The 26,206-nt window shown below is 36.2% G+C and overlaps 1 protein-coding gene across 1 annotated transcript in view; it reads right to left on the bottom strand.

Moving 5' to 3' along the window:
* RAPTOR1 (Regulatory-associated protein of TOR 1) overlaps positions 1–25,226 on the bottom strand; it is an 85,440-nt gene extending 60,214 nt beyond the window's left edge. Inside the window, exons 1-10 of the mRNA XM_090018906.1 lie at positions 24,521–25,226; positions 19,831–19,933; positions 13,321–13,403; positions 13,084–13,242; positions 12,883–12,999; positions 3,468–3,628; positions 1,610–1,764; positions 1,370–1,514; positions 1,190–1,268; positions 984–1,085 (exon numbers count right to left, since the gene is read on the bottom strand). Coding sequence (XP_089875032.1) covers positions 984–1,085; positions 1,190–1,268; positions 1,370–1,514; positions 1,610–1,764; positions 3,468–3,628; positions 12,883–12,999; positions 13,084–13,242; positions 13,321–13,403; positions 19,831–19,933; positions 24,521–24,856 — 1,440 coding nt within the window. The 5' untranslated portion in view covers positions 24,857–25,226. The remainder of the gene's footprint in view (positions 1–983; positions 1,086–1,189; positions 1,269–1,369; positions 1,515–1,609; positions 1,765–3,467; positions 3,629–12,882; positions 13,000–13,083; positions 13,243–13,320; positions 13,404–19,830; positions 19,934–24,520) is intronic.
* Positions 25,227–26,206: the final 980 nt, after the last annotated feature.

Below are 26,206 nucleotides of genomic sequence, written 5' to 3'. Positions count from 1 at the left end.
TCTACCGACTAGGCACCGCCTAGCGCTTTTGATTACATAGCATACATGTTTATCTTTAAAAACTATATAATATATACATATATATATACATGGTTAAAAAAAGACAAGTTTGTGTCTAGGCAGGGATTAGTCGACCTAGGCGGGGACTAGGCAGAATAACAGGAACCTTTTAAGTCCAGAGTTCCTAGTTACCCCAGACTAGGTGATGACTAGGCACCTAGGCGTTGATTTTGACTACATAGATTTGAACTACTGAAGATAGACAGCTGTAGAAGTATTTATTATGGCAGGCCATAGTGTGGCCGTGCATAGTGTCTATGACTGTCATGATTTGTATGGAGGATCTGAAAGTCACCTAGATAACAGAAGCGCAAATGTGCAAGAGTATCATGCGAGTGGGTGCCTATTTCTTGGAAATATTCTCAAGAAATGTCATGTACATACCAAGTGATTTGACTCTTTTACATTTTTGTGTTTTCTTCTACACTCACAGTTGCATGTCCCTCCTACGGAATTTGTGGACCTAACAATACAAAAGAAGGAAGTAGCGAAGTAGAAGAGAAGTGGTACGAGACACCCGATAAATAAACTGAAAGAAGTGGAAGACTTTCATTTATGAAGTGCAACGTAAATGAAAGACATCCTTGAGAGAACAGCATGCCCACAACAATGTTCTTACACTTAACAGTTGACACCAATTGAATTCCCTGCTTGGCCAAAAAAGCCACAAGAATATGCAGCAAGTTTTCCACGAGATCAACATTGACCAGCTTGATAGATGCAGCATCAACAGGAACAGGTCTAGAATAATCTTGACCGGAACATTCAAAAGAAATTCTTACATCTAAAACTCTCATGAAATAAACAATGCCAGTAATATTAATATTGTTAAAACATTGAGGGAAAAAGAATCACACTACATTATGCAATATATTTCAAAACCAAAATATTTAGATGCAGAGATGGCAAAACGCTAATCTTACCTGAAGAACTATAGGCAATTGCTCTGGGGGCCTTTTATGTTCAGATCCATGGTCAAGCCACAACTCAAATGCTGTGAGCTGTTCAGTAAAAAAGGGGCTTGGCTGCATGAAGAATGGAAAATAAGAATTAATAAGCAAATAGAAAGTATGTGAATTAGTTGATCATTCCATGAGGCGTGAAGAACAGGTCAAGCAAAAAAGCAAACCTGAAAGTCAGCATTGGATTCAGCATGTGTTGGAAGAAGTTGAGAAAGGCAGATTTCAGCAGCCATGTCCCATGCATCCCTGTACATAGCATGCCACAAGAATGATTATGGCAGGCTAAAATTATTAAAAAGTGACCTCTTGAGTAAAGCGAGCAATCCAATCATCCAGAAGATAATTACCACATGTGATGCTGATGTGTTGGAGGTAACACTGGGAATGAAATTGGTGAGCAATTTGCAGACCGCATAATCCGCTCAGCAAGTAAGAAATTCCGGAAAAGACTAGCAACTAACAGATCTTGTCTAAACAGTCTCTGGAAAAGATCTAAAGGGAACAGTTGAACAAATAGTTCAGGTATTTTGCCTTTCCACTAAGAATGAAAAAAAAAAGACACTGACACGAAACTGCAAGAGATCTACCATGACGTAACACGTTCCAGGCAATTGTATCAGTCACCGCTGTGAAAATCCAGTTGAGCTCCCCAAGAGGTGTTTTACGGTCATTTTGGCGGCCAGGAATTTTGTCAATTATATCATGGAAAAGTGGGTCACGCAGTAGTGAACGGCTACAGAACCTGAATAAGAAAATAACTCGTAATCAATCTTCAATCATCGTCTACCAATAAAAGAAAGAGAAAGAAACTAATATGGGTATTGATCACAAGTCATGCACTATAATAAAACATTCCACTAATTAATGTCACAGAGTATATATGTACACTGTACATTTTTTTATATTCTGCCAACTGAAAGTTTTCATATAGTAAGATATTGTCAGTTTGCTAAATCATAACCACCAAAGCAATGCCAGCAATGGAAAGAGATTGTCTGACAGATGAAGATTAAAAAAGGTTAGCAGTTCACTAATGTGCACGAATAGAAAGCTTAAATCCAACAGACTGGAATTATTGACAAAAGCAAAAACTAATTATTTTCCTTTCCTTTTTTTTTTGTTTATATCCATGCCAACTATAGATATTGGCACAAAATATAGGAAGCTTGAATCACAATTCAAACTTGTCAAGTGATAACTGCACATCCATGACATGTAGGACCTTCACTGGTGGTGTTTCACCAATGCAGATTGTCAAGAAACAATATCCACTCAAATATCAATGATGTGACCATATGCACATGAACAAAACCTAGGTCACAAGGACACTTCAAATAGCACATGTGACCAGCATCGACACGAACAACACCATACACACCACGACACTTCAATAATACAGTCAAATCTGTATCCAAATTTCCTATATTGCTTTTTTTCATCTGGATTGTTTATTTTCCATTTATTTGCATGTTTTTTTCCTTTAAATGTCACTGATTGCATCACATTTGAATTTTCAACTTGAACTTATTATTTAATGTCTACAAGCACAATGATTCAGAATTGTGCAGAATTTACATTTAAGATGCCACTCATGCTTTATTTGAATAATGTCCATGATCACATACACAGGTCAGGTGAGTTCTAACCCCACCCCACCCCACCCCTCCCTTGTATATAAGATGCACAGTTGTGTCCCCCATGTCCTTTTTCACAGAATTTTCATTTTGTACCAAGCATCTCCATGTCATGTCTCATACCCTTGTCCATGTCAATATATCATGTATAAAACAAAAGATTATAGTACAATATTCTATTCAAAATCAAACTTATGAAATCGTGCAAGGCATACCTTTTTTATATGGATTACAGAGTATATGAAATGCTTCATATACAAAATATAAAGAAAGAAAAGGAAAGGAATGAAAGGAAACAGTTGCAAAATACAGTTACTGAATTTTTTGGTGACTTGTGCCTGTGGTTTTCAATAAACAGGCTATGATGAACCATATATTCATTTAGCCATAACCTGTAGACAATAATTCAGTTTAGAAAACTAGCAAAAACAAACTTTTAAGTGAGAGAATGACAACAACTGTGCTCCATGCTAAGCAAGTTTGATTCCAATGATGTAACCATGATGCAAAATACTAAACAACTTATGCAATTAGTACTATAATGCCAATTAACAGGCCAACTGAAGAAAGATGATTTTTATGCAATAATATTACAAAAACCATTATATTCAAAAAGAGAAAAAAGAAAAGAAAAAGAACACATGAAAAAATAAAGGAGAAAAACTGCATATTTAATGAAAACAAAATCTAAAACCAATTTGGATCGAAGACACTGTCATCCACCATACTGATATAATGAAATTAAGCACATAAAAACATCCACTAAAAGCTGAAACAAGAGTCAAAAGATGAAGTAGAAATAGTATTGTACCAGTAAAGCGCCATTTTGATTGGTGTTGTAAGACATGAAGTGAAAACATCAGCAGGAAACTCAGCACTCTGTGGAAGAGTTTCATGTGCTTGACAAGCAGCGAGGAGAATGATATCCTTCATCGGAGATGTGGAAGTACTTGTAGAGTTCCAGTCATGCCGCTGGCAATAGTTAAAGAGATGAAATGAGCACACAACATATGGACAGTGAATAGAGAAACAAGAAAAAAAAGGACAAACTTTGAACAATAGTCCAACTATAAGCTACGAAATTTGAGAACTGCTTTAGGATGCTGACAACTGCATGTTATCTTTGGAGTTATGAAATATAAGAAACTGGACAAAATGGTTTTTTTTCAGAGAATCATGGGATCATGATTAGGATGCAGCCAGACATCTGTTAACCAGAAATCCATGCAGCACCATCAATCTGCTTGCATTTTTATAGAGATGTGAAAGCTACAAAAAGTTCTCAATCACACAGGGAATGGAAAGAGTCAATCTAGTGAAAGAAAAATCTAGTTTTCCAATTCATCATTGCTACTATCTATCATATAAGGAACAACTTGACCAAAATTGTCATAACCAAGAACTAAAGGCCTCATTATCATGCATATGCATGTACACAGGCACACACACTACACATGTGCAGGGCCAATGACAACATAGGAAAAGAAACTCAAAACACTTTTCCAGCACACGGATAATTTCAAATGTATGAATGAATTTGAGTGGCAGTTAGTATTAGTAAAATATTTCACACTAAAATGCCCAATCTTCTTACATACCAAATATTTCAGAAGTATGCCATGCTTAGCCTGATACAACTAAAAAAATAAACTGCTACTGTTAATTTATATGATAAGTATATGTATATATATATATATGTATTTTCACTTTATTGTGACACATGTAATAGGTTATGCCTTCTAGGGGCATTTTTATCTATTCCCTTATGTAATAGGCCCTGCCCATTAGGGGCAGTTTTGTAGTTTTTACTTTTTGTTTTTCTATTTTTTTTATTTTTTCAGCCGTTGGACTAGCCCCTTGTTCCCTTCTTTCTCTATATATGGGATCACTCCCATATTCTAAGCTATGCTTCTCTTGAACATTTTATGTTAAATAAAATATTTATTTTTTATGTCTTGTAGCCCTTTGGTGGCTTGTGCTTGTGCTATCCTTTGTAAGATTGTATCTTTGCCCATAGGTGGCTTATTGTATATGTGTACACTTGTGTATCTTTGTATCCCTTAGAGGTTGTGCATATTCTTGTTTCATTACATGGTATCAGAGCCTTGAACTCTTTGAGTTTGTTAGTTCGTGTTCATGCTTGTGAATCGTGTGTTGGAGGTCCATGAGAGAGTTTCTTGGTAGAGCCTTCATCATCTGTTCAACTTTTCTCCTCTTCTCTCACCTTTTTCTTCTTTTCTCATTCAAATGGCCGACAAAGAAATTGTTACGATTCTCCCCATCAAGTTAGATGAAAGCAACTACATGCAGAACATGGCGGTGAATAAATTTCTCATGGGCAAAGATTTGTGGCAATATGTTAATGGCTCCTCTCTAAAACTTCAACCTATTCTCACAACACCTTAGCGGGAGAAGATGGAGCATCTAAAGAAGAGACTCTTAAATAATCAAAAGAAAGAAGGCATTATTGGACTATAAGAAATCCTATAAAGAATGGGAAGCATGGATGAAGAACTATGTTTCAACATCCTTGAATTTAAAAGGGTTGACGAAGCATGAGAGTTCATCAAACAAACTTACACACAAAAGGATGTCACATATAAATGGGATTTACGAGATCGCATCCACAATTGCAAGCAAGGAAATCCATTACAGAGTATTATAGTAATCTTAAAAGACTTTAGGATCAAATGGATAGGTTGTAACTTATTTGGGAGACTCTGAATGGAGCTCTTCAAAGGAAATAAATCCTTAAAGAGCAATTCTTTCAATTCATGAGGGGTCTTAGACCTAAGTTTGAACAAGTATGGGTGAATATTATTCATAGAGAAAAGACTCTAATCTTACATTAAGTTTTAGCTGAAGTTTGTATGGATGAAACAAAATTAAGATCTATATCCGAATCTAAAGAGACTAAAGACAATGTTTGGCCGTTTCTAGACTCGAAGCCAACACAAATAGCTATAAGCCTCCCAACTTCATCAAGCCTTATTATGGGAAGCCACACAATGATGACAGGAGAAAGATCATTTGCCATAATTGTGGAGAATCGGAGCATATTAAGCCTTATTGCCCAAAGTTCAAAGGAAGAGATGAGAAGAAAGTGGCGTCGGTGGGAACTTCTGAAGAGGACAAGATTGGGACCGATGGAATATAATTGTTTTATAGTGTTAAACGACATATTATTTGTCTATTGCTTATTGTTGATTGATTTTATATTGTACACATGTTTATTATTATGTTTTTTTATGTTTTTTATGTTTTTTTTATTTGAGGTACCACCTAGGCCCCGCCTAGGCATTTTTAGGGGCTCACCGCCAAGCGCCTATGACAACTAAGCTTAGGAATTGAAGTGGCTTATTCTTCACGTGGATATTTGTTAACCCAAACCAAGTTTACTACTGAAATTACTGACAGGTCAAGGATTACTGATGAGAAGAGGGTGGATACTCCAAAAGCAATTAACAACAAGATGAGTAAAGATGATGGATCACCTTTGGAGGATCCCATTCCATACCACTAGATGATTGGAGCATTAACATATTTGACAATCACTTGACCTGACATAAACCATGTAGTCCATACTGCAAGCCAGTTTCAACACTGACCTAATACAGTTCACATAAGTGTTGTAATGAGAATCATTAGATATTTATAAAATTTTGTTTCTAAAGGTCTTTTATTGTCTTCCTCTTCACTAGAATTAATTGTTTATTCTAATCCATATTAAGGAGGAGATCTTAATGATAGATGCTTAATTATTGGTTTTTGTGTCTTTTTAGGTAATTCTCTGATGTGTTGAAAGTGCAAAAAGCAACAGAAAGTATCTTTGTCATATACTGAAGTTGAATATCGAGTTATGACTACTACAACATTAAAGATCGTGTGGCTGAGGAGATTACTTGAACACGTGAGGGTTCACTTGCATACACCCTCAAGACTATGTTGTGACAACAAAAGTACAATATACATAGCTGACAACCATACATTTCACAAAAGGACTAAACATATCAAAATGAATTGTCACTATGTGTGAAGAATTTTTGAAAACTATTACTTTGCCTTATGTCACCTCTGAATATCAATTGGTTGATTTTTTCACCAAAGCGCTTCCGTCACCTCGGTTTCACTTCATACTAGACAAACTTTAGGTTATCACACACACACAATATATATATATATATATATATATATATATTCCCTTTATTGTGATACATATGTAATAGGTTATACCCTCTAGGGGCATTTTTGTTTTTCCCCTTATGTAATAGACCCTTCCCATTAGGGCAGTTTTGTAATTTTTACTTTTTGTTTTCCTGTTTTTTTTTTCAATTCTAGCCATTGAGTAGCTAGTTGGACTAGCTCCTAGTCCTTGTTCCCTTCTTTCTCTATATATATGAGATCTCTCCCATATTGTAAGTTATGATTCTCTTGAGCATTTTATGTTAAATAAAGTATTTATTTTTATGTGTTGTAGCCCTTTGGTGGCTTGTGCTTTGTGCTATCTATTGTGAGATTGAATCTTGCCCATAAGTGGCTTATAGTATTTGTGTACACGTGTGTATCTTTGTAGCCCTTAGAGGCATTTATTTGTGCACATTCTTGTTTAATTACATCTACATACAAGATCGCCTTCCCATCCTTAACTCTCCTACCTGTTAAAATATATGTACAAACATATATACATATATATATAATACTCAATAAGGGTATTTTAGTCATTTTACATAGTTGTTTCTAGAAACAACTACTGTAATAGGTAGTTTAATTTTTAACTTTTTTTATTCTTTCTTTTATTTTCTTTTTCTATTTAATATGCATTGGGGGTCCCACACCATAGTCGTTGGGACCCCCAACAACGTGGGAGCCCCCAATGGCTCCCCTTTTCACCTCTTTTTCACTCCTTTTTTATTTCTTCTTTGTGTATTCTCCCCTTGTATTCTTAAGCTTTAGAGCTTCTTTACAATAAAGTTTTCATATTTTTACTTATGTGTGTAGCTTTTTAAAGGCCTTCTGTATTGTCCTATAGTGGACATCTCTCTTGTGCCTTAATACTTGTCCATTGTTGGACACTGTGAATGCATTAGTATTCTTGTTTTACATTTCTGCATACTTCATTACATGGTATCAGAGCCATACGGTTCTTGGAGTTGAAATCGTGACCTCGCTCTCCTTCTTCCCCCTCATATTTTGTTCATGCAATAGAATCCAAGATCGACCTATCCTTCAAGCTGAATGGCAAGAATTACATGATGTGGGCATCGGCAATGGAGAATAATCTTAAAGGGAAAAAACTTTGGGGTTACGTAATGGGTTCTATCCCGGAACCTCAACTAAAGCTCACCAAGATAGAAGGAGATCAAGAAAAGGCTCTTCAAAGAGATGCTCGTCTCAAAGCCATTGAAGAACATCAAAGAAAGGTGAAAGATTCGGAGCAATCATGCAAAAATCCTTGCATGGTTCATGAATAATGTAGAACTCAGGGTATGTGCTAATATAGCTAAATTTAGTAGACCCAATGAGACTTAGTTCTTTAAGAAGGACATGTATACTCAAAAAGATCTCGCAAGAGTTTATTTTTTGCAAGAAAAGGTAAGAACCACTAAACAAGGGGATTTGAGCATTCAAGATTATTATAGTACTCTAAATCATGGTTGTCAGTCGAGGAAGCGGGAGCGAGAAGCGACACGGAAAGCGGAAGCGAGAAGCGTGGCACTTTCAAAATTTTAAGCAGCAGGAAGTGTGGGACGATTTAAAAGTGAATCAAGAATCGTCTCGGAAATATGACCTAAGAAGCAAATCGAAAGCTATCTAGGAAGCAAACCGGAAGCGAGGGGAAAGCGAAAAATAAAATAAAATAAAAATTAAAATACAAAAAAATGAAAAAAGGGAAAAGTGAGGGGGGAGCATGGGGGAACCGAGGGAAAAGCGTGGGGGAAGCACGCTTCCCAAAAAATTGGTGCTTCGGGAAAGCACGCTTGCCCACTAAGCTAGGCGCTTCCGGTAACTTTGCTCTAAATCCTCTATGGGATGAGTTAACTCTTTTAGAGCCTAAGTGGGTAGCCATTGAGAATGTGGAACTTAGGCAAAAGCAAATGGAACAAGAAAGACTTTCAATTTTTATTTGGGCTTCCTCTCGAATTTGAGCAAGTAAGATCCTCCCTTCTAGGTAGATACACTCTTCTTCCTTTGGAAGATGTCATTGCCAAAATTACTCAAGAAAAAACTTAGCTTGGCATGAGTAAAAGTGTTGATGAAGTCATAACCGTGTCTAAACCCGGCAATAATGTTAAAACATACAAACTCCCACACTTTGGGAAGCAAGGTAACTACAATAATAACTATGGTAAAGGTAGAAAGATGATTGTTTGTCATCACTGTTATGAGTCGGGTTAAATTAAACATGCTTGCCCAAATTGAATGGAACTTTCAAGCCTAAGGTTGCTTCCGTTGAGGAATCAACCACCAAAAAGGAAGATGAAGGCAAGAGTGGAGATCTTAAAGAAACACTTGGACAAATTTCCATGGCTCTTCAACAAATACTTAAAGTTACCTCCTCTACATTGGGTGTCGTCATTGCCTCCACATCACCACCCGGTACGTATTCTTGGATTTTAGATTCTGGAGCATATTTTCACGTCGATGTGGGTGCAGCACCTACTTTGCCGAATCCATGTGACTTAGCCGACCATGGATGTAAAATATCTTTCTCATCTAATGGTTGCTTTGTGCAGGATCTCCAGACTGAGAAGCGGATTGGGCAAGGCCATAGGAAGGGAGACCTCTACTTTATGGATCGCTTGACTCTTCCTTCAAACCTTTTTTGTACTTATGTCCAAGACAAAAGTATTGATACTTGACATAAAAGACTTGATCATCCAAGTTACTCAAAAATGTATCTTTTTTCGTTTGGAAACAAAATTTGTAAAGAAAAGTATATGAATTGCAAAGATTGTATTTTTGTAAAAATAAAGTCCATTCCTTTTCCAACGAGAACATTTATTACAACAATACTTTTTGAATTGGTGCACTCAGATGTCTGGAGTCCATCTCCGGTTATATCTATAGGTAGTTATTCATACTATGTAACATTTATCGATGACTTTACTAGATATGTATGGATTTAATTCCTTAATCTTAAATCAAAAGTTTTTTTCTTCTTTAAAGCATTTTGCATGAAAATTAAAAATCAATTTCAAAGTAGTATATCCATGCTTATATCAGATTCAGGTGAAGAATATCTATCTAATGATTTTCAAAATTATTTGAAGCAAAATGGAATTTGTCATCAAAGATCATGTCCTAGAACTCCTCAACAAAACGGGCTAGCAGAAAGAAAACATGGCATATTATAGAAACCATTAGAACGTTGTTTAATTCTAAAAATGTTCCTAAGAATTTTTGGGTCGAAGCCATTTTAACTTCCACCTATTTAATAAATCGTATGCCCTCATCAAATTTAAAAAATCTCTCTCCTTATTAAAAACTTTTCAACATCACACTCGACTTCAATCGCCTTCGCATTTTCGATTGCAAATGCTTTGTACTTTTATATAAAAGAGATAAGTTGTCTCCAAAAGCAATTGAATGTGTTTTTCTTGGATAGATGAAAATTAAAAATGATATAGATGCTTTGATTTCAAAAATAACAAACTTTATGTTTCCAAAGATATGACCTTAGAAGATAAAAATGGTTTTGAAAATCTTGATAAGAAAGATTAAATTGATTATATGTTTTTGTATGATCTTTCTCCTACGGATGATATGTATACAAATGATGATTCTTTGAATCGTTTTGAACTAATAGATGAAACACATCATGAAAATTTTAATATTGAAGCATCACCAAGTAGTGATGACATCATTGATAAAAACCTTCAAGTTTATACCAGGCGTGAGCACAATAAACCTATTAGTACCTTAGAAAAATTCTCTCAAAATAATGAATCTCTAGAAAAAACCGCTCTTAGACGATCTACTAGAGAATACATCCAACCAAATATGTTTGTCATACAAAACACTAATACCTAATTATGGGACTTTGCTTAATAGCTTTACACTCCCATCATGAGCCCGCACATTATAGTCAAGCCAAAAATATACCACATTGGATTGAAGTCATGAACATATAATTAGATGCTTTCAAGAAAACTAACACTTAGGAAATAGTTAATCTTTCTCCCAACAAGAAACATATTGGTTGTCGGTGGGTCTTTAAAGTTAAAACTAAAAGTGATGAAAATTTATAACATTATAAAGCAAGATTAGTAGTTAAAGGTTATTCACAATAATATGTCATTGACTATGAGAAAACTTTTGCTCATGTGGCTAGAATGACTAGTGTTAGAACTCTAATAGCCGTAGCATCAACTAAAAAATGACCTATATATCAATTAGATGTTAAAAATGTCTTTCTTAATGAAAACCTAAATGAAGAAGTCTATATGGATCCTCTGCCGGAATTTGACATTGAACAGGGAAAAACTCTTAAACTTTTAAAAGCATTATATGGTCTTAAGTAGGATCCCAAGGCATGGTATGATAGATTTAGTGATGTCATGACCCGTCTGGGTTTTCGTTCTTGCTACACTGACACTGCTCTATTTGTGAAAAATGCAGGGCCTAGTATTGTCATTCTCCTACTCAATGTAGATATGATTATAACAGGGAATCATCAAATTGGTGTTCAAAATGTTAAAAATATGTTAAAAAATAATTTTGATATGTTTGATTTAGGATTCTTGAGATATTTTTTAGGAACTGAAGTTGCATACTCTTCCCGTGAATATATACTCTCTCAAATGAAACTTGTTGCATATATATGTACTAAGTCTGAAATTTCAGATAAAAAGAAAGTGAAAACTCCTGAAGTGATGAATGCTAAACTAAGATTGGAGGATGGGACTCTTCTAGAAGATCCCACACCCTACAGACAACTCATCGGGTCTCTCACATATCTGACCATTACCAGACATTGCTCATGTTGTTCACTCTACTAGCCAGTTTCAGCATGCTCCTACAACTATCCACATGAGTGTTATACTAAGAATCATCAGATACCTCAAGAATACCATCACTAAAGGGAAGAATACCATCACTAAAGGGCTCTATCCTCATCCTCTTCAATAAATTTACATTGATGTTGATTGGGGAGGAAACCCTAATGCTAGAATCTCAACTACTGGCTTTTGTGTCTTTTTAGGAGATTCTTTGATTGCCTTGAGATGCAAGAAGCAGCAGAAAGTCTCGATGTCCTCTACCGAAGTTGAATACCAGACTATGGCAACTACTACTATGGAACTCGTTTAGTTACATAGTCTTCTCAAAGATGTGGGTGTTGACATCTCCGATCCTTCGAAGCTATACTGTGATAACAAAAATGCAATTTACATTGCCAGTAATCACAACTTCCATGAGCATACCAAACATATAGAGATGGACTGTCACTATGTACGTGATGAATATGTGAGAAGAACGGTTATCAATTGGCGGACTTCTTCACTAAAGCTCTTCCTATTTCTCGTTTTATTTTTCTTCTTGTCAAACTTTCGGTCATCTTTCCGTAAAATTTGAAGGGAGGTGTAGAAATATACGTACAAACATATATATATATATATATATATATAAAATACCTAATAGGGGTATTTTGATCATTTCACATAGTTGTTTCTAGAAACAACTATTGTAATAGGTAGTTTAATTTTTAGCTTTTTTTATTCTTTCTTTTATTTTCTTTTTGCATTTAATATGCATTGGGGGTCCCACACAATAGTCGTTGGGAACCCCCCCCCCCAACAACTACATGTGGGAGCCCCCAATGGCTCCCCTTTCCACCTCTTTTTCACTCCTTTTTTACTTCTTTGTGTATAAATAGGGGTGTTCTCCCCTTGTATTCTTAAGCTTTAGAGCTCCTTTACAATAAAGTTTTCATATTTTTACTTATGTGTGTAGCCTTTTAAAGGCCTTTTGTATTGTCCCATAGTGGACTTCTCTTATCTCTTTCTTGTGCCTCGGTGCTTATCCATTTTTGGACATTTGTAAATGCATTAGCATTCTTGTTTTACATTTCCGCATACTTCGTTACACTACCCTCCACTAAAAAAGGAAATAAAACGAAAAAGGAAGGCCAAGCAAGTAGCCACATATCATAGAAAAGTCCACACTCTTTACTTGCTTTACTGATGTGAGCTAAGCTAAATCAAAGAGCTCAATTATATTGGACATACCTCTAAGAATGCATTGACAATCATTCCCGCAGCAGAGCAGTCAAACACATAAAGTGAAGGTGTCTTCAGCCAGGAATCCAAATCACTAATAGGCAAGGGAATATATTGGGTATAACTCTGTAATCAGCAAGAAATTGTAATTTCAATATAAAATGCATCATGAAGCACATTAAACAACAAATAAAATCTGAGTACAAGAACCTTGTTGAAAACCCAAATTTCGCCATTAGCAGTTGGTTTTGGGACCCCATGCCCATTATAATGAAAGACCACTCTCTCTGACTTTGCATATTTCCTGCACGTATTGCAAAGCTTCTTCACTTCTTCTACCGTAGGATCAAGTTGAAGCTTATATCGAGCCTATCCATGCAAAGGTATTGTCAGACAAATGACAAAATTCTACACTTTCTACACAAATACATGCATAAAGTACATTACCCGAGGCTGCCATCGTTCATACTGAGCATGTAAGGCTTTCCCAATTGTCTCGAGTGCCTTTGGGGCGGCCATTGAAAATGGATCTGCAAATCAACAGAACAGCTTCATCTATGTGCTTGTGTTTCCGGAAACCCAAGCCAAAAATGATAAAACATATCAAAATGACAACAGGAAAGTAATATTTTCACTCAAAGGACAGTGTATTAGAAGATGGAGCAAAATAGATAACTGCTTACATGCGGGATAAAGTGTTACGCATATATTAACACCTTCTGTGATGTTATGCCACACTACTCACAGAAAGAAATAAAGGTTTAAATTTTGCAGCCACTGTTTTTTCAAAGGCCACATTTGACACCAGGTATTTAGATCACAAAAAAAGTTGAAAACTTCCAATTTCTAAACCAAAAAGCTTGAACCTCTAACCCACAGACTCATGGCAGGATAGGTGGGGGTTCAACCTGAAAACCAGGTTTGGAGACATCAGATAGGGACTTTGGGATCCCTAACTTCTATGGCACACGAGTTTGGTTCATGCAACCCAAAATCTGCAGCCATATTTCAGATCTCCAATAGTGAAGCACCAAAAAATTATATGACAGGTTTTCTTAGCAACGTATTCAGACTGATACTTCATAGTTTTAAGTATAACTAGTCTAGAGTGATCAATCAAGAAGGCCATTTCTTCAGACGTATCATCATTATATTAAAAATCATTGGTCACCAGAACAAATTCATAGAAAACTCAAAAAATAACGCATTTCCTAGGTAGACAAATCATCAATTACATATTAAGGAAAACAAAAAAACGATCACAAAAGCTAAGCTCCTCTTAAAAATAGAAATAAATCTTGAAAATTGTGAAGCTACCCTTCATATTGAAGCAATTACATTAAATAACTGATAGTTCCAAGACTCTAATTTGACATAAAAGGGCACTTGGACAGGAAATACTAATAATAGCCAGGCACTAACAGACAAAAACACCATGAATACTGTTATAAGCTGAAGATTACAGTTACACCCTCTACCTGCATTCCAATCTCCAATAGAGGGTCCATTTGTTCAGAACTTTGCCTTGCTAATTTAACTCATTTTGTGTTTTTCAATTCAATTTCCTTTTCAGCTATAATCTTATACTGTTTTGTATTTATTGCTTACCTACAATTTTTTATATCTCTACTTAGATTTATGGTGGAAATACATGTATTCCTACATATATAATATATATATAATACCCGATAGCGGTATTTTCGACTTTTTTCATAGTTGTTTTAGAAACAACTATAAATTTTTAGGATAGTTTATTTTATTTTAATTTTTGTATTTTCTTTTTATTTATCTTTTTTATTCCATGCAAAAGGGGCCCCACATAGAGCCGTTGGGGGCTCCCAACGACTCTATGGGGAGCCCCCAATGGTGCTCCCCTTTTTCCCTTTTCAATTTGTATAAATTGGGGTTTCCCCCTCTTGTATTTTTAAGCTTTAGAGCTCCTTTCTAATAAAGCTCATATTCTTTTTTTATGTGTTGCCTTTAAGGCGTGTTGTATTGTGCCATAGTGGACTTCTCTCTTGTTCTCTCTTGTATTTGTCCTTTGTAGGACATTGTGAATGCTTTAAGCATTCTTTATATTTCTGTATATTTCATTACATGGTATCCGAGCCATACGGTTCTTGAAAGTTGAAAGCTCCCCACTCTTCCTCTCATACTTTGTTGGTGCAATGGAATCCAAAATCGACCTATTCTTCAAGCTCAATGGCAATAATTACATGATGTGGGCATCCGCAATGGAGAATAATCTCAAAAGAAAAAAACCTTGGGGTTATATAATGGGTTCTATTCTTGAACCCCAATTAAAGTTCACCAATATCGAAGGAGATCAAGAAAAAACTCTTGAGAGAGATGCTCGCCTCAAAGCAACTGAAGAACACCAAAGAAAGGTGGAGGATTGGGAAAGCAATCACGCAAAAATCATAGTGTGGTTTATAAATAACGTTGAACTCAAGGTATGTGCAAACATAACTAAATTTCGTCGAGTCAATAAGGCTTGGTTCTTTATGAAGGGTATGTATACCCAAAAAGACTTTGCAAGAGCTTACTTCTTGCAAGAAAAGGTAAGAACCACTAAGCAAGGAGATTTGAGCATTCAAGATTCCTGTAGTGCTCTAAATCCACTATGAGATGAATTGGCTCTCTAAGAGCCTAAGTGAGTGGCTACGGAGGATGTTGAACTTAGACAAAAGCAAGAGGAACAAGAAAGATAAGTATAGATGAAGTCATTGCCATATGTCAACACATATAAACCACCACATTTTGAAAAACAAGAAAACTATAATGGAGGTAGAAAGATGATCGTGTGTCATCATTGGTATGAGTCCGGTCATATTAACCTGCTTGCCCAAAATTAAATGAAACTTTCAAGACTAAGGTGGCTTCCGTTGAAGAATCCATCACCAAAAAGGAAGATGAAAGCAAAATTGAGGATTTCAAAGAAACTCTTGGTCAAATATCCATTGCTCTTCATCAATTACTCAAGTCTACCTCATCTACATCGAATGTTGTCATTGTCTCTACATCTCCACTCTGTATGTATTCTTAGATTGTAGATTTTAGAGCATCTTTTCATATGACTCATGAAAATGCTTTAACGGATGTATGCACCAATTCAAAAATATCTTGATGGAACCTTTTTTAAAAATAAAAGGTATAGAAACATTAGATTTTAATAACTCTCAAAACTTTTTTGTTTCAAAAGTAAGAGTGGTTCCAAAATTAAACCTAAACCTTTTTCCGGTTTTCCAAATTACCGACCATGGATGTGAAAGATCTTACTCATCTAAGGGTTGCTTTGTGCACGATCTTCAGTCCGGGATCTCCAGTCCGGGAAGCGGATTGGGCAAGGTCATAAAAAAGGAGACCTCTACTATATGGATCATTTGACTCTTCCTACAAACTCTTTTTGTACTTATGTCCAAGATAAAAGTATTGAAACTTGGCATAAAAGACTTGAACATCCAAGTTACTCTAAAATGTATCTTTTTTCCTTTGAAAACAAATTTTGTAAAAAAAAGATACAAATTGCAAAGATTGTATTTTTGAAAAAATGAAGCTTATTCCATTTCCAACTAGAACTTTTGTTTAAACAAGACCTTTTGAATTTGTGCAATTGGATGTTTGGGGTTCATCTCCAGTTATATCTAAAGGTGGTTATTCATATTACGTAACATTCATTGATGACCTTATTAGATGTGTGTGGATTTATTTTCTTAATCTTAAATTGGAAGTTTTTTGTTTCTTTAAAGAATTTTGCATAAAAGTTCAAAACTAATTTCAAAGTAGCATATCCATTCTTAGATCCGATTTGGGTGGTGAATGCCTATCTAATGATTTTCAAGATTATTTAAAGCATAATGGAATTTGTCATCAAAGATCATGTCTTAGAACTCCACAACAAAATGAGCAATCGGAAAGAAAACATAGGCATACTGTAAAAACCGCTAGAACATTGCTTATCGTCAAAAATGTTCTTAAGAATTCTTGGTCCAAAGTCGTTTTAACTTTCACATATTTAATAAATCGTATGTCATCATCAAACTTGAAAAATATCTCTCCTTATAAAAAACTTTTTAAATTTACACCCGATTTCAATCACCTTCATATTTTTTGTTGCAAATGCTTTGTCATCTTACATAAAAGAAACAAGTTGTCTCTTAAAGAGATTGAATGTGTTTTCGTTGGATATGGTGAAAATAAAAAAGAATATAGATGCTTTGATTACAAAAATAATAAACTTTATGTTTCAAAAATGTGAACTTAGAAGATGAAAATGGTTTTGAAATACTTGACAGGAAAGATAAAATTGACTACATGTTCTTGTATGATCTTTCCCCAACGGAAGATATGTATGATGATTCTTTGAATCATTTTGAAATTATGGATGATACACATAATGAAGTATCTAATATTAAAACATCACCAAGTAGTGATGACATCACTTATAAAAATCTACATGTTTATACCCAACGTGAATAAGATAAACCTATAAGTGCCCTAGAAAAATATTCTCAAAATAATGAATCTATAGGAGAAACCTCCCTTAGATGATCTTCTAGATAATCCATTCCACCAAATAAGTTTGCCTCATATGAATCACTTACACCGAATTATAAGCCTTGTCTAATAGCTTTGCATTCATATCATGAGCCCGCATATTATCATTAAGCAAAAAATATACCTCATTGGATCGAGCCATGAAAATTGAAGTAGATGCTCTCAAAAGGGCTAAGACTTAGGAAATAGCTAAACTCCCTCCAAAAAAAAACTATTGGATGTCGGTGGGTTTTTAAAGTTAAAACTAAAAGTGATGGATCCTTAGAACGATACAAAGCAAGATTAGTTGTTAAAAGATATTCACAAGAATATGGTATTGATTATAAAGAAACCTTTATACCTGTAGCAAGAATGGCTAGTGTTAGAACCTTAATAGTTGTAGCATCAACTAAAAAATGGCTTATATATCAATTAGATGTAAAAAATATTTTTCTTAATGAAAAATTAAACAAAAAAATATATATGAATCCTCCGCCGAGGTTTAACATTGGACAATGTCAAACTCTTAAACTTGTAAAAGCATTGTATGGTCTTAAGCAAGGCCCCAAGGCTTGGTATGATAGATTTAGTGATGTCATGATTAAACTGAGTTTTCATTCATCTTATACTGACACTGCTCTCTTTGTAAAAAGTGCAAGAGCTAATATTGTTGTTCTTTTACTTTATATCGATGATATGATTATCACAGAAAATGATCCAGTGAATTGAAGTAGTATATTCTCCTTGAGGATATATACTTTCACAAATGAAGCTTGCTACAGATATATATACTAAATCTGAATTTCAGATGACAAGAAGGTGGAGACTCCTAAAGTGATCAATGCAAAATTATGAATAGATGATGGGGTTCTTCTAGAAGAGCATACACCTTATAGACAAGGTATTGGTTCTCTCACTTATATGTCTATCACCAGACCAGATATTGCGCATGTCGTTCACTCTGCTAGCCAGTTGTGCATATGAGTGTTGTGCTATGGATCGTCAGATACATCAAAAATATCATCTCTAAAAGGCTATTTTTATCCTCATCTTCCTCGTTAAATTTACTTGTTTATACTTATTCAGATTTGGGAGGTAACCCTAATGATAAAATCTCAACTATAGGTTTTTATGCCTTTTTAAGAGATTCCTTAATTGCATAGAGATGCAAGAAGCAACAAAAATTCTCGTTGTCCTCTACTGAAGCTAAATACAAGGCTATGGCAACTACTACAATAGAACTTATATGGATTCGAAGTCTTCTCAAAGATATGGGTGTTGACATCTTTGGTGCTTCGAAGCTATGTTGTAACAACAAAAGTGTAATTTATATCGCCAACAATCACACATTCTATGAGCGCACCAAAATATAGAGATGGACTGCCACTATGTTCATGATGAATATCTAAGAGGAACAGTTGCCCTACCATATGTCACATCAGAATATCAATTGGACTTTTTCACTAAAGCACTTTCTGCTCCCCGTTTCAATTTTCTTCTTAGCAAACTTTTGGTCATCTCCCCGTAAAGTTTGAGAGGGGGTGTTAAAATACATGTATATATATATAATACCCAATATGGGTATTTTTGTCTTTTTTCATAGTTATTTTAGAAACAACTATTTATTTTTAGGATAGATTATTTTATTTAAATTTTTGTATTTTCTTTTTCATTTAGCTTTTTTATTCCATGCAAAAGGGGCCCCACATAGAGCTGTTGGGGCCCCCAACGACTATGTGGGGAGCCCCCAATGGTACTCCCTTTTTTCCCTTTTCACTTTGTATAAATAAGAGCTTTCCCCTCTTGTAGTTTTAAGCTTTAGAGCTCCTCTCTAATAAAGCTCATATTTTTTTATGTGTTGCCTTTTAAGGCTTGTAGTATTGTCCCATAGTGGACTCCTCTCTTGTTCTCTCTCTTGTATTTGTCTATTGTAGGACATTGTAAATGCTTTAAGCATTCTTTATATTAGGTTCCAAACTTATAGCACAAGTGGATGCAGACAAAACCATGTTTGAATTGAACCTATGTCACATGGGTGCGGGTGCGGCGCAATTTTAAAAATTTTGGACACAGGGACACCAAAGCTTGTGTGGCTTTGGTGTTTGTGCACACTTTGTACCCTTGTAACCCTTAAGTGGCATTTACTTGCGCACACTTTAGTTTCATTACAGTGCACACATATGCTCTTATAATGCATTCTCCAAAGAAAGTTTGAGTTTCATAATGTTTTTACATATAACATACTTAGTTTCTAGGCACGCAAACACAGACACAAGTATAGACAAACACAAGCAGATAGATACACTACATGCTGCAATCTACAATAAGGCATAATATCACGTAACAGAGCTTGGTAGAAAATACTTTAAGTAGAAACATAACACAAACAACAAACTAAAGGAAATGCATGTAGCTGCATACCTATCCAACACTCCATCCTTGCACAAGGAGATATTTTTATAACATCTGGTGGATCTACACTAATATTTAAACATAATACAAGTGCTACGCAACCTGTCTTCATCTGCAATAACACAATGTATTTAATTTCCAATAAAGAAGGAATAACGGTTTACAGAAATGAAATCTCAACAACAATTTAATAGAATTACACAAAATCATTGACTGAAGTACTTTATGACCCTTTGTGAGACAACTTCAAAAGAAGACAAAACACCTCATGAACCTTATCTCTAATGTAGCCCAGCGACAAATATTTAGGCAGCCAAGGTCATTGCCAAATATGTATATTGCAATAGTTGATTTTCATATTTATGATAAAAGTCATGAATGGAAACATATGGAAGTGCAAGTGGAAACTACCAGGTAATCAAACTTCTTATTGGAACATATGCAAGCAATTTGCAATGATTGTACAATATGGATAAGCTGTCAACTGCTATCACTATTTAAGCTTAATAAATTCAAGTATTAAAACATAAAATGTTAGAACTTTAACTATTTTTTTTTACTGGGCCAAGGGAAAACCGCTCCATTGCCGACCGCTCATTGGCAGGCCTTCGGTTGGTAAAACCGTGGAGGTCCCTGTTAAAATGTACTCAATGTATCATATATATATATATAGGAGATACATATACATATATGTCCTACATATATGTATACGTATCTCTATGTATATATACATAGATATATATATATTTATATCACTCTTTGTAAAACCCGATAAAGGGTATTTTTGTCATTTTACCTTTTACACATTTCAATTGAAATATGGTTGTATTTTTTACTTTTCTTTTTTCTTTTCTTTTTCTTTTTCTTTTTGTACCCACCTTGGTGTGGGGGGGGGGGGGGGGGGGGGCAATGTAGTCTTTGGGCCTCCCTCCAACGATCACAAATGTGACCGTTGGAGGGGCTCGAACGACCACATTGGAGCCCCTCCAAGTGGTTCCTCTTGTGTATTATAAATAGGGGACTTCCCCTTGTATTTGTAATAAGCTTGAGAGCTCAAGCACCTTCTCTTTTCGAATATAGAGATTCTTTACGTGCCATTGTGCATATTTGTATTATTTTATGCCTTTGTGCATATTTGTTCAATTGTTATTTGAGAGCCTCTGTGCACATCTCTTGTGAGGTATTAGTACTTGTATGTGTATTGTCTCTTTGTACACATTTTCACATGGTATCAGATCTTGGTTTGAAGAAAGAAGATTGTGTGGCTATTCACGCTATTGGGTGCTTCAAAAAACGTGCCTTCAATTTTTGGGTGATTGACGCAGAGTCTTCTCTTCATTCAATATTTTAGAAGCGTATTCCACCAAGTAAGATCAAAAATCTTATTGTGGTACATACTTTTTTCTCTCTTCTCTCTTATCTCTTCTTTAATGGGTGAAAAAGACTCATTTTTCTCTTGACTTCAAACTTAATGGCTCCAACTATCATGTTTGGGTCGGAAACATGGAGGCCCATACCAAAGGAAAAGGGCTTTGGGGTTATGTCCAAGGTTTGATTCCGGAACCGAAGCCTAAGATCACCTTGATAGAAAAATGTGAAATCAAAATTCTTGAAGTTGAAGAAAGAAATAAGGCTCTTGAAGAATACTCCAAGAAGCATGAGGATTGAGAGATGAGAAATTTTAAAATCCTATCATGGATTTCCTCATCTGTAGAGACGAGAATCAATGCCAACATTAACTTCAAAAAGGCTTCTCAAGCGTGGGAATATCTTGAAAAAATGTATACTTCAAAACATTTGTCTCACAAATATTATCTTCAAAAAAGGGCCTTGACTCTTCGACAAAATGAGATGTCTATTAGAGAATATTTTGCGGAATCGTCATCCATTTGAGATAAACTTGCCATGCTTGAACCTAAGTGGAGTGGTGAAGCCATCAAATTTGCCTGGTCCTAACGTGTGTCGGCTTTTGCAATAGAACTTTTACCATTTTATATAATCATGAATTATGATGACCTTATGCAATATAATGATATTTTTGTTTGTGTTTATAAATTATAATGGATTAATTGTGTTTGTGGTGATTACATCTAGCGATGGCCCGGCCCTAAAATATTGATAACCCAGCATGAGAATACTGTGAAGTCTTTGACTTTTGGCAAAATTTATTGAATGTGGGTTTTGTGGTTACACACTTCACGAGGGCTTGTATCATTTTAAATGCCACATTGAAGGCCTCCAAAGTAACTTTTTGTGACTATATTGCTGCCCTCATATTTCGAACAATGTATGTGTTAAGTTTCTTGCCAGTCTAGAAGAAGGGCACAGGCACGACTCGCCACACAACTACCACAAGATGTCTCCTACAAGGAACATGGTCATGGAATATTCAATGACAATAACGGATGTGTTTTGTGACTTTATTGTAGAAACCTTTATGTAATGAACTTTGATGACATTATGTAATGACTAATGAGTTTTTGAACTTTAGACACTTAAACTTTACTTGTTGTTAATGCATAAATTAGATTTTTTCTATTGCACATCTATGCTTAAACTTAAGTATATAAGACTTTTAGATATAGGAACTCTACTTTCATTAAAAAGCAATGTTCACACAAATTGGGAAATTGTGAATTCATATAGAAAAAGATTGAGTTTAATCGCTTTAACTAAATTGAAGAGAGGCTATGAATGATATCTCCTATTTCAGCTTTTTACATAAAAGATGTGTTTTTAATTAGAATGAAAGGCATGTTATGCACTTCATTTGAAAGCTCAAATCAAGGCAAAAGTTTAGCATTTGATTCCAATTATAAGAATGCGCATACTATACGTACTTGCATACAAATAACTTGTTATGCTAAATTTTCTTCATTAGTTACCGCTTCTTTGTTACTATAATACTAGTGAGTAATAATTTTTGTTTGAATTTAAGATGTTCATACTGATTTTAACCTTTTAATTTAGTATTACAATTAATAAATAAGTTTAAGTTTTCTTGACTAATCATGGATGTAATAATAATATTATATGGTAGAAATTTTGAGTTTTTTTTGTTTTCTTATTTTAAAAAGCTTCACCATTCAAATTTTAAGGTTTTTCTGGCTATTTCTGCTTCATATAGATTCAAAAAGCTCTTGTTTCTGTTTTTTCTTCCCCTATTGTTTCTCAATTCCACTTCCTCATTGGCAACCATGTTTGCCACATATAAATATTTAGCATTATATTTATAAATCCTCCTCCGGTATTCTATCATTTATGGCCAATGCAAGCACCACTTTTGATGTAAGGGAAAGCCTCAAGCACTTCATCAGTAGGTATCTAGCTGAACACCCAAGAATACACACAGCCAACACCCTAATCACTTCTTCAGGTTTGAAAGATTAAGAGGCTGTGTGTATATTTGCACTCTTAAGACAGGCAGCACCAAAAATCTTCAACTAGCAAGTTCTCCACATGCAGGTTTACTAAGGCCACTCCAAAAGCCAGAATGTCATCTGTAAAATGGTTATTTTCATCAGAAGAGGTAGGTCTTCATAAGCAATGTCTAAAGAGGAGCAACAAGAACATACCACATTGTTGAAATACCCTCATAGTCATAGGTGAGAAAGAAGATTTCTGTTTTCCTCATTATTATCAATTGAAACAACTGCCAATAAAATTATGACCTTCATCTAACTAATCCATCTTCTCCCAAATCTAATCTCCCGCCCCCAACAAAAACAAATGCAGAGATTTAGCGTTACACACATGCACACACAAAAGCTGAAAGAAATTTGACCTTTTTTATGAAGACATGCCTACGCAACTGTATATGTTTGTGTTCATTCTCTAAGATTATACTGCATTCCTTCAGTACATAGAATCCTTCCAACTATATTTATTGTTGACATTTTAAATGAAACATGGAGAACCAAGAACCAACCTGTGCATATCTATTGAACTGTTCGTTATTTAGGTTACATGATGACTAGCCGCACAGAAGCCAATTGTCTCAATCTAATGTTTCATACTGAGATTCCAGAAAAGGAGATGGATAATAAATATAATGACAAACAAGAGATAACGAGTCCCCTGTTGCAGTTTACTTCTTTATTATGTTCTTCATGTTTGAAGAGTTGCATTTTTATGTAAAATCACTTTCGGCTTCATGTTACTACTAAAGAAAAAACAATTTGGGTTTCTGGCCTAGAGACTATTCTAGATGAACCCCGTAACTCAGAAACAAAAAGAGGGGTTTTGGCCGTGGAGGAAAATGATCAACCGAAAACACTAGTTTGATGGCTGCAAAAGCATGATGTTTGTTTCTATACTTGCACGCACCTTGAAGGACTCCACAATTTACAAAGACCAAAAACCGCTTACAGTCAGCAAAATAAGTAGTACAAGTAGTCAAAAGTTTACGAGATTCATCATCTCAATCGAAATCTCGTATGCCCCTTAACCACAGCTTGGCTGCGCCCACTTATGCCTCAAAAAGAGGAATGAAATGAGAAATTACACCATACAACACAATGCAATTTTCTGGATAAGTAGGCGCATCAGAGCACGGGAGTGTGAAGTTTCATGGTGTACGGATTACACCAAATGCTCAATTACTCAAAAGCAAACAAGATTCGGGAGGTAAAAATACAGAATCTAGTTAGCAATAATATATTGGAAAATGGGGATTTGGAATTATTGATGGACGGATTACCCGATCCTTGGGCCGCCACTTGGAGACCAACCCGCTCTCAGCCGGTCCCGACGGCACACGAGCTTCAAATGAATCATGCCGAAGCTCGCACAGGAAGACCGTCTGCGGCAAGTAAGCCAAGCTCGTCTCTGCCCCAACCGCGGCGGTCGAGCTGCCGACGCTGCTGCTACTGGCTTCGGCGTCCCGTCTTTGACAAGCACCGCCGCCGCCAACAGAGTCCCCGTCCTCGCCCGCCTGAGCCAATTCGTCGAGGTGGCTCGCGACCGACGCGTGTGCGTACCTCGTCGACATTCCTAATTCGACGCTGCACCTTGACGTCGGATCGCCGAGCGCCATGCCGAGCCCACCAACAAAGACGCCCTCGATTCCTGACTCCAAATCTCAACCTTGCCCTAATCGCGGTCGAACCATGGTTCGGTCGATCGTTCCCTTCCTCTGGTTCGGAAACCCTAGGGCGTCAGAAAGGCAAGGGAAAAAAGAAACAACGGGTGCCTTCCGAGAGCTAAAGTGAGAGAGAGGAGGAGGAGGTGGTGGTGGTTCTCCTGGAAAGCCGGAGATCCAACGCCGTTAGACGGAAAACCAGATTCGGCAAGAGCAAAACCGCCCTTTTTCAGCCTTCAGAGTATGAAAGTGTGGTTTTGGGATGAGAAAGAAGAAAACCCCTAGACTTTTTGAAGGGGGGCAGAGGGTGGAGGCGCATGAACGAAACGAGAGTGAGAGAGGGGAGATTTTTTTTTCTTTTAAACTTTCTTTTTTCTGCGACGCCTCAATCATAAGAAAAAAAATAAAAAATATAAACGGCCGAAACCTGCTAGTGAAAAAGATGAGGTGCAATATGATTGCACAGATATATTTGTGCATTAAGCACCTGATCACCCTCCATCTTAAAGACAGGCCTGTCAGTTGTAAGGCCCAAGGCCTGATGAATGGCACAAATTTAATTTTGTGCCATGTGATTGCACCCTATCCTGACAATGGGCCCCTTTGTCACGTGAAATTTATTGACGAAAATACCCTTAGTGCGCCATTCGTGTATATGGCTAACTTGAGGCTTGATGTCTTGGCTTTAGACTCCTGACCGAGTGGATGAATACTTCTTCATAGCCTGTCCTGGGCCCTGGCTGGCTCTGTTCAACGAGTCAAGGATTCTATTGTTTCTACACAAATATCGTGGTCCCTCTCTCACGTATTTATGTCTATATCAGTGTAATCCTAAATTCTTAATTTAATAATTTTTGCATGCTATGTTTAGGGATGGCAGTGGGGCGGGGCAGGGGACAAGGTCTCCACCCCCGCCCCGCCTCAAGATTTTATCCTCCACCCCCGCCTCCATCCCCGGCGGGAAATGGATTTTATCCTTCATCCCTGCCTTCATCCCGGTTTCATGTCCTCCATCCCCGGTTCAAACAGGGATGAGGCGTGGCGGGGATATTGCAGGGAAAAGTGGTCGGGCGGGGAAAAGTGCACGTTCATCCCCGCCTCCACCCCCGACGGGGATGGATTTTAACCTTCCTCCATCCCTGTTTCATACCCTTCATCCCCGGTCCAAACGGGGCGAGGCAGGACGGGGCCCGGCTTTTCCCGGTCCACTGCCATCCCTAGCTATGTTTGTTTAAAAGTATATTTTTAATTTGTTTTGATACGTAAATATGTGAGAAACTAAAAAAAAAAAAATATCGCCCATAT

Source organism: Nuphar pumila, chromosome 10 (assembly GCF_984573655.1).
Source record: "Nuphar pumila chromosome 10, dmNupPumi1.hap1.1, whole genome shotgun sequence".
Classification (NCBI taxonomy): Eukaryota; Viridiplantae; Streptophyta; class Magnoliopsida; order Nymphaeales; family Nymphaeaceae; genus Nuphar; species Nuphar pumila.
The sequence above is the reverse complement of the archived record's forward strand: the minus strand, read 5'-3'. Positions and strand labels throughout refer to the sequence as shown.